The sequence below is a fragment of the Neofelis nebulosa genome, chromosome 2 (genome assembly GCF_028018385.1).
Source record: "Neofelis nebulosa isolate mNeoNeb1 chromosome 2, mNeoNeb1.pri, whole genome shotgun sequence".
NCBI lineage: Eukaryota > Metazoa > Chordata > Mammalia > Carnivora > Felidae > Neofelis > Neofelis nebulosa.
Genome location: NC_080783.1, coordinates 89,083,602 through 89,099,121, shown reverse-complemented (window position 1 = coordinate 89,099,121; position 15,520 = coordinate 89,083,602). Strand labels below are relative to the sequence as shown.

The following is a 15,520-nucleotide window of genomic DNA, read 5'->3' as shown; positions in this document are numbered from 1 at the left end:
GCAGAGTTCAAGTTGTCTGCATTGCCTGTGAGACTGACATCTCCATGCTAAGGATGGCAGAGCAGAAAGTGGGGCTATCATATCAATCCTAAGTGGTCCACTTTTGCAACTTTTTTATATGGGAACAACAAACCCCTAGCTGGTTAAGTTATTGTTTCTGTTTCATTGTAAATGCAATCTTAACCAATAAGGTGATTATGCAAAAGTAGAAGAAAGAACCCATCATTTGTGGATGGCACTATATTGCCCGAGTCTGGCTCCATATGGTAGTGGGTACACACCGAGCTCTGTGCCACATACTTGTATGGGGAAGGGGTATCCTGTCCCCTGTGGCAGCAGTACCTGGCACAGAACCACTACCACAGTGGAAAGTGGATATGGTTCAGTTCTGACACTGCAACAGGGGGTGGCAAACTACAGCCCGCTGGCCAAATCCCACCCGAGTCCTGTGTTGTATAAACTGTAAGCTGAGAAAGTTTTTTGGTTTTGTTTGCCATTTTAAATAAAGTGTTTTGCGAAGAAACAAACAAAAAACAGAGAAGAACATGCAGTTTTAATCACATGGGACACAAAACCTAAAATATTTACCATCTAGTCCTTTACAGAAAAAGTTTGCATCAAGATAGAGTCAATTATCACAACTGTCAAGGTTGCAAATCTTACCGTCCTCTAAGGACGTTTTTTTTTAATGTTTATTTTTGAGAGAGCACAAGCCAGGGAGGGACAGAGAGAGGGGACAGAGGATCTGAAGTGGGCTTTTGCTGACAGCAACCAGTCCCACGTGGGGCTTGATCTATGAATTGTGAGATCATGACCTAAGCCGAAGTTGGTTGCTTAACGAACTGAGTCACCAAGGTACCCCATGGCCATTTTTATTCTCCTTTGTTGGACAGTGAGTCATTACATCCAAAGCATGATATGTAATTGAAGGACACAGTACATGATTTTCTGAAGAACGACAGTGTAGGGCAATAGGGAAGGAAAAGAAGCAGCAGAACTAATACCTTCCTGACTTAAAAAGGAAGGATCAAGTTTTAAGTACATTAACATCAGATTGGCAGAAAACATCATACATCAGCTGAAGCTAATTGTTGGAAGGAAGTATCATTAAGCACTCAACAGAAAATCCTAGAAGGAATTAAATTTTGAATACCTCAGAATAAAAGTGCCTTTCAAGAAGACTTCCCTGCCACAGGTGGTGCTAAGCTTTCATTCCACAAATAAACATTACCACCATTCACTTAAATCCTCCTAACACATGACGCCAGACTAACTGGATTGAAAGCACTGAGTTGAAAGATGGTGATTTTCCTGATTTTCTATTCTCATTGCCTCATAGGACCTAAAGATGATTAGCCATTTAGACACTTGAAAAATTACTTCAAATAATGTAGAGAAATAAGGAGTTTCATTTTTAATCGAAGGCTAAAGAATCATTCCTGATATTCAACGTAAGGGTATAAATTATTAAATTTCTCCAATTTCATATTTAAGAAAACTCATCTCAACATGCAATCAGCTTAGTGGTAAATCAACCTCACACAAAAGTTTATGGGGGAGTTCTTTGTTTTTTTTTCACTGTGAAGTCTTGACTCTCACCTCATGGATACTAGAGAATGTCCCTAGAACCTGGGCCTAAACACACACAGAAGAAGAATATATATGCATGTTAACCTCTCAGATCCCCAAATATATAAATTTCATGTAAGTTCAAAATTTCTTGTTTTTCTGTGTGTGCATTTATGTTCAAAGCATTTCAATCATTGGCATTTCACAAGTAATTCCTGTCTTCCCCCCCCCCCCGAAAATACTCATTTTTTATCCTTATAGAATGGTGTCCTTGCAGAGATTTCCCACTATCATTATAAGTTTGGTGCTATATTGCTCTTCTTATCATTTTAAAGGCTAAGTGGATTTAGGAAAAATAAGTATATAGCATCAGCTGTTTTCATCTAATATTTTGTAGATACAACACACTTTGTCTTCAAATCAAAGATGGTAACACGCTTTTGTCCATACAGTGAGCACAAAATTACCCTTCCTAAAAATCAGTCTTCAAGGTTTTCGATTTCTGGTATTTATCTTTCACAATGAATGGATACATCCATATAATTATAAAATTATGCAATTATTTTATGTAGATTAGTGATGACTGCATATGAATGTCATAAAACAACACATTACAAAGCACTATGATTAGGGAAAATATAATTGTGAACATCTGGATTGAGAAATTTAAATTTGAAAAAGTCTCATATTTTTCATAAAGCTTTTTCCCTTGCTTGTCCATATTTCAATGGGTACTGACTGAATCCATTTATCTGGACTAGGCTAATTTAATGTAGATCCAAAAATGTTTTCCAGATCGAGTGCCCAGGTAGAAAAATAGCCATATCTCTGTTTTTGTTATGTAACTACAATAATAGTTTTAGCATCTCCTTTAAGGATATTCAGCAATTTTGATGTTAAAAGATAGAGTAAGAATGGCCAAAGTGAAGAAACATTTTTAAACAGAATTCATCAAATTTTATTGGAGAAGAAAATAACTATACTGCCAAGAATATCTTGAGCAGGTATGAAATTGCATGTTAAAAATATTGTAAGAAAGCAGACAGTCTATCTCTATTTCTAATTAACCACATGTAATTTCTAACTTACAGCCTCAGGCCTCAAGCCCCTAATCTCTGTGAATGAAGGACCTACCTTTTCCTAAGCCCCAGGTGCTGTCTACTTTATGGGCAGGGTGGGCATTCAAATATTTAACAACACTGTGGTAGATACACAAACTATTCACAGCAAATGCCCAATCAATCGCAGTGGATGCTGGCTGGCAAACTCAGGTCGAGTCCATTGGTATGGCCCTAATGGGTATCAGCCATGTTCCTAGAAGTGTGGACTGGGCATGGGAGGGGGAGAAGAATATTTGCCATCCATACACTTTGACATTCACTGCAAGGTCTCTTTACTCTCTGGACTTTAGTTGTGACCACACAGATCCTTGCTACTTCTCTATACCACAAAGTTTCTCCAGTATGAATCTCCTATCGAATTCCCTCTTTAGCACAAAAAGAACATCATTATTCTCTATTCTTCACCAGCATAAAGAAAACTCTTGCCCTTATAGGTTCTCCTTCCATTTCTTCTCAGTTGCTTTTGCATTGTGCCTGGTACACAGTTCCATGGAAATTTCCCCTCAACTTGGCCTTCCTGCATACACATTTCAAAGAGCTATCTCACATCTCTGTCATTTTTCCCATCAGCAATTTTGCAGAATAAACAAGGCAGAAACAAAAGATTCCAGTACCAAAACTCAAAACTCTAACTTTTTATTTTGATTGTGCCATGGCAACCATCCCTTGCAGCTAAGAAGGAGACTACTCCTAGATGGTACTTATATAGGGGAGGGTCCCACTACTTATATATTTCATGGCCAGTACATCTATTTATTATGGTTGTCTTTTCTCATTACTATGCTATCTGTGCCCATAAGCATAATATTGAGATTTGTTCTTCTTTTTCATTTTATTATAACAACTTCATTATAACATAATTCACATACCATACAATTCACCCATTTTAATATGTACAAGTCAATGATTTTAAATGTATTAACAGTGTTGTGCAACCATGACTGTGATCTAACTTGAGAATAGTTTCACCTTTGGAAGAGATCCCATACTCATTAGCAATCATTCTTCATTGCCTTCAACCCCACCTGGACTTGAGAAACTACTTTCTGTTTCTATGAATTTGCCTATTTGAGATCTTCCATGTGAATGAAATCATAAAATACCTGGCCTTTTGTGACTCGCTTCTCTTCTTAAGCATAATGTGTTAAAGGTTTATCCATGTGGCATGTATAAGTATGTCATTACTTTTTTATTGCCAAATAATATTCTTTCGTATGGCTTTACTACATTTATTTATCCATTAGAGTTTTTTCCCATTAACCTACTTTTTTTGTTTGTTTTATCATGCCTTGAAACTTTTCTATGCTATAGAGTGTCTAGTAAAGGTTTTCTGAATTAAACTGGTGAAAATTACAAATGTAGTAGTAAACAACTACAACCTCTTCCTATAGAAGCAGTGATCTGTTCAAAGAGCAATTAATGCAAATATTCAAGAACCCATATGCTGAGAAACTTTAAAAACACTAGCAAACATAAAGAAAATGAATAAGCATTGCCTCTGCTTTCTAATGGCAAGATTGTCATCAAAACTTATATTGGCACTGCCTGCAAGACTTGTAAACAAGTAAATAAAAATGGAAAATGGAACCAATAATTGTTATCTCTTACAATATCAAGCACTAAGGATGATGGATTTTTTTTTTTTCTCACTTCAACCCAACAGCATTACGTAGTTGCTTTGAGAATACTGATAAGCTGGCACACCTGGTTGTCAGGGGACAGGGGGTGCACAAACTAGAAGTGCTAGAAATATCAATAGCAAAATTAGAGGAGCATTCATATACTATATGATAGTCAGTATTAAAAAAAAAAGTATAGCAGATTTAGCTGTGGTCCTATTATTTATAATTTTGCTGTAGGGGCATTTTTCATGCATGCAAAGCCATCAGTGGACTCCCAAGTTAGATACAGTGGTACTATTACAACTGAGATCCATGTGTATGAAGAGCTTCTGAATCTAATATTATAAAGGCAAAGATACTCACTGCAGGGATGAATAAAAATCATTTCAGTCTTTCTGTTTCAAAAGAAATCATGTCCAATAATTTGTGTAGTGCCCCAAAATATTAACAGAGATAATATGGAAGCTCAACTTGGTTACTTTACCATTCTTTCTCTATGTTCTTCTGTCTCAAAATGAGTGAAATATATTATGGGAGAGGGTCTTATTCCCTTTTAGTGCTCTGTTTTAAATGTTTTTTTCCTCTCAAGTTATATTTTTTCTAGTAATAACACAATCACATTGAAATAATTAACCTTGCATTTTCTTCCCTTCAAAAATTAATGCACAGTACAAAACTGCATTTTATGCTCTCGTTCACATAGTCATTTTAAAGAAAACACAAAGAAAACGTTTCAAGTTTCTTAGGCTATTTGGGGGGAAAAAGAATCAACTAGAACAGCAGTCATCCGTGAAAACAACTGACATTTAGTTTCACATGTAAGGTAAAGCTGAATGGCATGAGAACCTTTCTACTCACAGGTATCTAAAGATTCGTCTGAATCATCAGGGCAGTCAGGGTCCCCATCACACAGCCAGCTCTGGGAGACACAAGTCACATGATCGTGGCAAAGAAATTCACCAGGATCACACAACTGCTGATCTGAAAATGAAAATGTTTCGAAATAAAATATGAATGATCTGAACGTGAACACGAGAGCAGTACAAAGATGAAATGTGGGAAAGCAATACATAAAAGGTATATGAGTGTGATCCACATTTTCTCTTCAGGAGCAAAACTAAACCAAGTATTTGTCTTAATTTTGGCCACTTGGCTCAAGCACACATTTTTGATAGAAGTGACTATCTTGTGGTCTCACACATTCTGTTCTGAAAATAGTTAAGAATTCTGTTTGTGTTTATGACTAGAGGTTTGGTCATATTGGATAAGACATATGGCTATCACAGTCAGTGGGTTTTATAGAAGATATTGATCCAAACCAGAAGTCCTGAGTACAGAAATTTTAGTTTCCTCCTCTGCTCTAAGAGAAAGAAAAATCAGTAATAAAAATTAAATATTGTACTTAAACTCCATCTCTGAGAATTCAGTTCCGAATCATCCATCCTGATACTGGGGATTCATGTCAGTTGAATACCCAATATCATAATATTTCTTTTCTTTTCTTTTTTCTTTTTCTTTTTCTTCTCTTTCCTTTTTTTGCTACAACTTCCCATATGACAGCTTCTGCTACCGGACCGCAAACTTCTGTAAAGCTTTGCTCTAATTTGGGTTTCTACAATTGGTTGTATCCAAAAATTACATTATTTTCCTTCCATAGCTTCAGAATATTTAGGATCTGTAGTCTTTCTTCAAGTCCTAGTAAATTTATTATATGTCTTGCTTTGTTTTTGTTTCTGTTTTTTTTTTTTTGCAATATACTTACTTACACACTGTGAATCCACTCAATATAATATTTACTTTTTTACATATTTTAAATGTCTGAAATAGGAATGTTTCTTACAATCAATAATCTCTGAATGTGAAAGAGTGTTAGGAACATCTTAACCATTTGATATCACTTATACTTTTGTTTATGTATATACAGGAATGATTCAAAATTTTAAAAATCTATCAATAAGTAGGTCTTTCAGTATGTTATCAAATAAAAATTCTAACTGATATGAAAGCATTACACCATAACTTCACTGACATTTTTCCCCTAGTAATATACAAAATGATGGTGCATTTTCCACACAATGGTTGGATAAAATATGGTATATCTTTCCTTTCTCTCCCTCCCAACCCCCACATAATTTTCAATAAATATACATTACAAACATACACAAACATACACACATCTTTAACCAATGGATGTGGTATATAATTAAATTTTTCCCGTTCTCATACTATAGATATTTCCTGAAAGTCCCTATTGTTTTATCTTACCATACTATATTTTTCAACAAATCTACCGTCAATATCACACTTATTACCACTGTTATCATAACTTGTTTTTTTAAGATTAACTTAATTGAGCATACTCTGTATTTAGCTCGAACTGTTGCTACAAAAATGTAGAAGTCACGATCTTTGGCTTTGAGGATCCAGCAGACTACTTGGGCCAACAGTTCCCGGAGGAAAAAAGTACTTAGTGTATACAAAAAGTTGCCAAATAAATGATATAGAAAATGACTGCTAAAAGAGACCACACATAGAAATGGAGACAAAAGCAAAGAACAGTTTGAAGATGTACTTTAAAAATGGGTAGGACTTAGATAAATAGAGAGTAAATACAAGATATTCCAGACAAGGAGTAGAGTAAAAGTATGTCCAAGGCACTAATCACTTTTTCTTTAAAAACAAAAAAATTTATTTATGTATTTATTTATTTATTTACATCCAAGTTAGTTAGCATAGTTAGCAACAAGTGTCTTCCTTAATGCCCCTTACCCATTTAGCCCATCCCCCCACCCCCAACCCCTCCAGCAACCCTCAGTTTGTTTTCTGTATTTAAGAGCCTCATATGTTTTGTTCCCCTCTCTGTTTTTATACTACTTTTCCTTCCCTTCCCTTATGTTCATCTGTTTTGTATCTTAAACTCCACATATGAGTGAAGTCATATATATGATATTTGTCTTTCTCTGACTAATTTTGCTTAGCCTAATACCCTCTAGTTCCATCCACGTGGTTGCAAATGGGAAGGTTTCATTCTTTTTGATTGTAAGGCACTAATTATTAAAATCCATTTGAAACAAAAACAATTGCTAAAATTGGAATGACATTCAGGTTATAAAACTGTTGTTGTTTTTTTTTTCCCCCACCATATGTATAAGTACGTTCCAAAGCTAGAGGAGGAGAATATATGTTTTGCTTTAGACTACCACATAACTTTTATATAGGAAAAGAGCATGGGATAAAATTCACATTGTTTTGCTTATAGAAAAAGAGACCACATAATTTGTAATCAAACTGGGAGAGTTCTGAAGATTAAGGAAGGCTTATTAAGAATTATACTGGGAAACAGGTATAAACCAAATTTCTTCCAGAAAAATCAGAATGGATGTTCTTTGTACCTATAGCTACTCTGCATTTGATTTATGATCTTGAGATGCTAGACTGTTTCCCACTTTCTTTCCTCCCAAACTATAACAAATTGCTATGAGAATAAGGGAAAAGAGATGGTGCCTTGCTAAATGCCATTGTATAATTCCTGACTCAGTAAATAATCAATAAGTACTTATTGAAAGTATAAAGAAACAAAAAAGAGCCATAAAGAACTATTTAGGGTGTTGGAAATAGTATCTCAAAACATAGGTTAGAGTCAGTAATGAAGGACTTTGATTATCATAGGAAATGTTTTGTAGATAATTTGAAGTCATACAAAAGTACTTAAGAAAGGCTATTTATGATAATATATGCGACAAAGTCATCTGTCAGGACACTCTTGGAATTGTCTAGAGAAAAGCTCCAGATGATTGGACTAAAGTACTGGGAACTAAAATGGAGACTCTGCTCCAAGTGATGTAAGAATTAATAACTGGTGACCAAATGGTTGAAAGGCTCAAATATATTTCCAAGTGAATAGCCTCAAAAATTAACTGGATGGAATCTCAAAACCAAAATAAAACATATGGATATTAACAAAAAAAGTAATGTACACATGGCCCTGGTCATGCAGGCAGTGGGATAATAATAATAGGTATAACAGAGGGAATAATAAGTATTTTACAGTGTTTTTTTTTTTTTTTACCTCAAAAGCACTTCCATTCTCCCCTCCCCCAATCTTAATTTTTTCATTCATTTACTTAGTCAACAATCACTAATGAGTTTCTACTATGCTCTAGGCACTGAAGATAACTTTTTTTTTAAGTAGAAATCCTTGGCATCATGAAGCTTATATTAATAGTGGCAGGATAGAAACAAAAACAAAATAAATGAGTTATGTGTATAATGCATAAGAAGATAAAACTTTATGGAGAAAAATAAAACAGAGAAGGGGATTAAGAATTGGAGGCTGGGGATATGGATGTACAATTTTAAATAAGGTGGTCAGAGAATACATCGCAGACAATGACATTTGAAGTGAAGGGGAGGGTGACATCCATTTGAATAAAAGGTAATGTAGTAAGAGTCATATACTATGGACCTGAGGCAGGAGGGTGTCCAGTAAAATTTAAGGAATACTGAGGAAGTCAGAATAGCTGGAGAAAAAGAGAGAGTAGAAAGAGTTGGGGCAAGGAATCAGTATATACAGGGTTGAGGAGGACACAGGAAAGCTTGATTTTTATTAAAAGTCAAGATGACAAACCGTTGGAAGGTTCTGAATAAAGAGATGATATAACTTACTGTTTTAAAGTATAATTCTGACTACTGTGTTGAGAAAAAACTTCAGTGAAGTGAAGGTGGAAACAAGGGGATCAATTAGGATGTTATTGCAATAATGTATATGAGAAGGGATGGTTGGTGGATAAATATATCGGTGAAATAGAGTTTCAAGACAGTGTTTGATGAGGAAACTGAAGTCAAATATCCTGCTCGCCATCTCATTAAATGTCAGAATCTGAAGTTCAGATCTTTGACCCTAAATGTAGAACTTCTCAACAGCTTTTGAATATAATGAGTATGAGATGCTTGTGGGAGATTCAAGAATAAATATGCATCAGGCAGAGATGCATTTTAAGTCTGAAATTTAGGAGAATAATCAAAACTGGAAACATGGAACAGAACTGGAGCTGTAAAGGAAACAGCAAAAAACTGTAGGAATAGATGTAGATGAAATTTAAGTGAGGTGGGGGGAAATGGGTAGAGGCAAAGAAATAGGAGTAGGTCAGGCAAGGGGACAGAGAGGACAGAAAGTTTATCCAGAGATACAAAAGGAGAAGGGCAAAGGAAAAGGAGTTTCACTAAAACCATGTGAAATTTCAAGAATTGTAATGAGGAAGGGGGTCACTGTGACAACACTCAATACGATGAGTTCTGAAAAGATGGAGCAAATGTATAGACTGAGGAAAAGATGCCACTGAAGGAAGAGAGACTGGAGCCCAAGGATGTGGAAGTGGAACAGTTTCCCAAGGAGAACTCATGTGGCTGGAATAAGAACCTAAACACTAGTAGGAGCACCTGCCCAGAGGAAGAAAGGAGAGAGAAATGAAATAGACATGAAATAGATAAGTAATTACCTGGTAGGAAGCTGCTTTCTTGCCTGGTTGTGTTTTCTCAAAGAACTGAAAAGCAAGATTATTTTTTTACAATTTGCAAAGGAAGGAACTGGAAAAAGTGGTAAAGATTTAGGATAACTGCTGAGGGAGTTGGAGCAGGACTCAACTAGGAATTTGTGAAAGGATTTCTTTCTAACAGCGATGAGGATCCAGCTAAGGCTGAAAAGTGTGCAGTTGACAATTATCATGTTTTGTTCATTTTGTGTTGTATTAATGTCCAAACGTTCACCTACATTGAACACAGATACAGAATAATCCCTTGGGGAAAATCTCAGAAGAAAATCCCTTGGGAAAATATGCAAACCACCCTCAATACATATTCACATGTATAGATATGTACCCAAATCCATCCTAATTCAAAATAGATACATATTAGGAGTAAGACAGACTTACCGGGATTTACCTAATGAGCCTGTGTTATCAGCTTCTAAGCAAGATCCAACCTTGAAAGACAACTTGTACTGTTGCAATTTTGAGGACAGGTTTATATTATCGCTCTAAGAAGTAGCAGTTAAGAATAGCTTTCTACAACTCACCTATTTATTTTTCAACCAGATATTCCATTTCAAGGTTGGTTTTTAAAAGCACTGATTATATGATCCAAATGAATGAATGTTCACTACTTCAAGGTGATTATTTTAAAAGATATCCACCGGATTGAGTTCCTTGAATCAGAAGCTAAATATGTTCTGTGTATATATGTATTTTCCACTTATCCTATTTAATGCTTCATGCCACACTTCTGAGATATTCAAACTAATCTTATTTTAAATATCTTCATATTGTATGAAAGGTATTGTTATACACTGTGATTAAAACAAGAAGCTTATGAGAATGTGTAGGCAGTTTCACTTACATCCCTAAGGAAGAAGATCAAAGCTAGGACCATGTCTATCTCTTTATAATAATAGTCTCTTGCAATAAAAAGACATGAAAAGATTAGGACAACCATAGCCTATAGACTTTTACTAAGTTTGGATTCACTCTAGATTAGTATGATAATCTTGCTACATTTATATGAAAGCATATAATTGCTCATTTTAATAAAAATTAAGAGTAACATTTTTGGAAGTTGCATGTAGATGGTCTTAAACAAAAGATTTTAGATACATGAGTTGCCACAGACTTATCTAATTTGTATTTCCTCATTTTAATGTCACAATGAACTATTTTTTATCTTTTAAAAAGACAGGAAGTATCACAGTCAAATACTAAAACTAATATCCCCCAATAGGCATCTATTGAAAAAATTATGTAGACTCCAGCTCCTTGAGTTTTTCACCATGATTAATTTATAATAATGCGATGCCATTTCCCTTAGATGTCGACTTGCTATTTAAATACTAATGAGAATGTTAGTTTACAAAAAAAAAAAAGATAATTGCCTACTAAATGCACAATAGGACACTATGGGGACATTTAAAGGAAGGATGGGGGCGCCTGGGTGGCTCAGTCGGTTAAATGTCTGACTTCGGCTCAGGTCATGATCTCACAGCTCATGGGTTCCAGGCCTGCGTTGGGCTCTGTGTTGACAGCTCAGAGCCTGAAGCCTGTTTCGGATTCTGTGTCTCCCTCTCTCTCTGCCCCTCCCCTGCTTATGCTCTGTCTCTGTCTCAAAAATGAATAAACATTAAAAACATTTTAAAGGAAGTATAAATGATGAACTCTGGTAACTGCATATTAAAGGTAAAAGGAAGGGTAGCACCCATTCAACAGCTAAATTCCTGAGGAATGCAATATTGATCCTAGCTAAGTTAAAGAATTGCTACAACCTCCTGCACTAGCTAAGCATTAGGGAAGGTTTGTGACTTAGATTTTCAGAAGTTAGTTAACATCACAAATATTTATTTAGTATAACTACTAAATCTAGTATATCTATATATCTCATCACTGACAGTCATATAATGGTTAATAATATACCATCTATAATTGCTAAAAGAGAAATATAGCTACATTTCCTTTCTTCCCACAATAAGAAGCAATGATTCCATTACCAGAAGAATAGAATTCTTGTAGAGATCTACAGAAATTCTTACTGTATTACAGATATTACTAGTATTACTAACTCAACTTCAAATTTTGATTAAGCTCATGTAAAATTAAAGGAGTGGTGTTAGTTATCGAGTTATTAGGAAGTACCTTAAATCTTTTGCCTTTATATTTACCCCTTCTCCAGAAAAAATGTGCATATATAGATGAAGAAAAATCCTTTAGAATTCCATACGAATTGTTTTTTCATAATATGGCAAAAGTATTTCTTCTTCAATGCTTTCTTCTACTATCCATTCTTGGTCCAACAAACACTTATAGTTCTCTATGCTCTTCTATTCACTTTCCCTAAATATATACTTTTATGTGTCTTTACTGTTTTATTGCTTTGCTTGGAATGCCCTTTCCCGTACAATGAAATTCTAGTCTCTCCTCTAAAGTCAATGACATTTTACCTCCTTTAATCAAAACTTCCCCAACAAACTTTTTTCTTCCTCCATCACCAGTTCTATAACACTCCATCCAAAAAGCTCCTATTGTATTTTACCGTATGTATTGTAGCTACTGGTAATGAGCTCCTGGGGGGCTGAAGGTTCTGTCTTAAGACTTTATATTTGCCCCAACAAGGTGACTTTAATGGAAAAATCTCACATTTTCTGAAAAGAATTATTCTTTCTTTCTTTCTTTCTTTCTTTCTTTCTTTCTTTCTTTGTTTGTTTCTTTTCTTTTCTTTTCTTTTTTTTGTTTTTTTTTGGATAAAGGGTGGGGGATAAAAAACAAAGCAATACTGTGTTTTATATTTTATTATCAAAATGATAAATAGCTTTATTTAGTTAATCACCAAAATTAAAACGAAGTTATCCCCTGGTTAAAATAAAATAACCTGAATACTAAAGTTTATACCATATGAAATTAAAGCATCCATGAAAACTAAAAATCAAACTTGAGAGAGATTCAGTGTTATCCTCCAGAGTCTCTCAAGGACTATACTGAAAATTACACTTTTACAATACCTGGTTATGCAATGCTAACTTAGCCAAATATATTATGATAGTGGTATTTTTTAAGATAATTCTTTTAAAAATACCATCTTTGTAAGTGTAAGATAAAATGTAACTCATCATTTTAAGTCTATGTTTAATAGAAATAGGAAAATATATTTGGATTATATTAAGAAGGTTTGTGTGAAGAAAGGTCGGTCAAAAATGGTCAAACCTGGCAGTTTAATTTTACCAAGTACTTAGTTTTCCTCCACAAAAAGCCTGGTTGATTAAAAATAAACCATATTATACACTATAAGACTATATAATTCATAGTATCATTTGTCTTTCTTAAATCCATCTTAACAATCTGCCCAAGCTTAAATTAGAGGGACAGTTAGTAATGAAGAGTGCTAAAATCAAACAAGAGACCAGACTTGAAAATTCCCTGAACAGACAAACTACTTTAGTCATACAAGCAAAGCTTAATTTAGCTTATTTGCGAGGCAAGACAAAGGAGACTAATTTGACCTGGGTCACTTCTTGCTTATGCCTCTGAAAATTTAAGCAAAACTTAAATTGTTCCCCAAAATGGATATGAGGTAACTGCTAACCAATTCCCTTATATTTAAGAAAATCATAATATTGTAAACAATCACTGTGAAGAATAGTCCTTGCCTCCGTACTATATAAGCTGCTTTATAACAATATAGCTCTAAGCCTCATTCCACATGGAATACAACTCTCAGTTTGCAAACTATCTTTTTGGTGTAGGCACAATAAACTTTTATTAACCGCCACTTCAGTAATTCATTGGTTTTTACTTCTTTTTTCTTTCCTGAACTTTTTACAAGAGTACCCACCTTTCAATAATAACATGAATTTTAGTTAATAATTCCCATTGTCCTGCTGAATCGTTATTGAGAATTTAGACACTTAATTACTCTAAGTACAGACATATGTGCACATATACTCATACAGTATGTACATATAATGTGGTATTTTAAAATTAGCATACAACTCCACCTAGAACTCTGTTATCCCTGAAGCAAAGACTGATTAAGACAGACAAACCAAATGTTTGAATAAGAGTCCTTTGGCAGGCTGAATAATGGTACCCCAAAAATGTTCATATCCTAACTCCCACACCTGAGAATGTCACCTTACATAGTAAACGGGACTGGGCAGATGTGATTAAGCTAAGGATCATGAGGTAGGGAGACTAGCCTGGATTATCCATGTGAGCCCAATGTAATCTTTAGAGTTTTTATAAAAGGGAAGTCAGAGAGGAGAGAAGATGCAAAAACAGAAACACAAGTTGGAACGATCTGATGTCCCACACCAAGCAATGTGGGACGGCCTCTAGAAGCTGAAAAAGGCAAGGAAACAGATTTTCATCTAGAGACTGCATAAAGACTCAGTCCTAAGGACAGGACTTAGACTTCTGACTGCCATAACTGCAAGATAAGAAAGACTGTGTTGCTTTAACCCACTGAGTTTGCAATAATTTGTTACAATAGCAATAGGAAACGAATACTAGAACCATTACATCTCACAGCCCAAACATTACTTTTTTTCAAGTCTGATTAGCCAACCTGTCAGGTACTTTACCATTACTCTAAGGCCATTTTCTCCTAAGTTGCATTCTGTTCATTTCAACGCTACCTGCTTAAGTAAAATGCCTCTCCTCCTTGATGTCAAATGACAGGACTAAGGCCAACAATACTAACTAGAAACACATGACAAGACTTTATGAAAAATACAGTATAAATGCTCAAGTAAATGCCATCTCTGGGAAATATATGAATTAGGAAGAGTGTGTGTGTGTGTGTGTGTGTGTGTGTGTGTGCGCGCGCGCGCGCATGCATGTTTTCATTCTCATGAGATGAGAAAATGCCAAAATGTGATATATTTGTATTATGAGAAAATTGTAACTGAATTGTATATTTTTATGTTTTCTGCTGGCTACCAAATTTGCAATCACCCTATGCCTTATTAAACGCCAAGTGGTTTTGGTGCTGCAAATGGCAATTTGTATTTACAAAACACCTTATGTAAAACCAGGACAAAATTGGAAATTTAAAGAAGTACATTATCTTCAGAAGAAGCTTTGCTCATTTATCATTTCTATCATAATGAACAAATGAAAAGTATCTCTGTAAACATTTCAAATCCAATTTGACATTTAATTTTCAGAAAGTTGGTTTTGTTTTGTTTTTTGTTTTGTTTTGTTGTTCCCTTGATCATTTAAATATTCTTAGCCTCCTTGTTGTTGTTGTTGTTTTGTTTTGTTGTTTTTCCTCAGGAAGTGATATTGTAACACACTCAGCCTAGAACTGCTTTTTTTATCAAGAAAAAAACAAAAAAGTACCAAAGTAAAAACACTGTCTTTTATTTAGCAAGAGACAAAGGTTGTATTTTTCAGCGGAATAAAACTGATACATTCAACATGGTCGACTCCACTTTTTAGTATCATTGGACTAAAGCTTTGCAGTTCAGTGTTCTTTTCTGAAATTTCAGTAGAAATGTTCTATTTCCTTTTTACCTGCCCTTTCTCAAAAGCCCTGTGAAATGAATCTGCAGAGTTATTTCATATACTACATTGTTAAGGAAAGGGAAAATTTTGACAGGTCTCCTTCGTAAATGTAAAAGAAAAAGCCTAAATTATTGACATTTCCTTGCAAGTTCTATTCTCTAAATCC

The 15,520-nt window shown here is 34.8% G+C and overlaps 1 protein-coding gene across 4 annotated transcripts in view; it reads right to left on the bottom strand.

Annotated features, from left to right (window-relative positions):
- The window catches only part of LRP1B (LDL receptor related protein 1B), a 1,890,044-nt gene that overhangs the window by 1,530,643 nt on the left and 343,881 nt on the right, over window positions 1-15,520 (bottom strand). For all 4 annotated transcript variants that reach the window (XM_058715412.1, XM_058715410.1, XM_058715409.1 and 1 more), the window contains exon 2: window positions 5,171-5,293. In XM_058715412.1, the coding sequence (XP_058571395.1) occupies window positions 5,171-5,293 (123 nt within the window). The remainder of the gene's footprint in view (window positions 1-5,170; window positions 5,294-15,520) is intronic.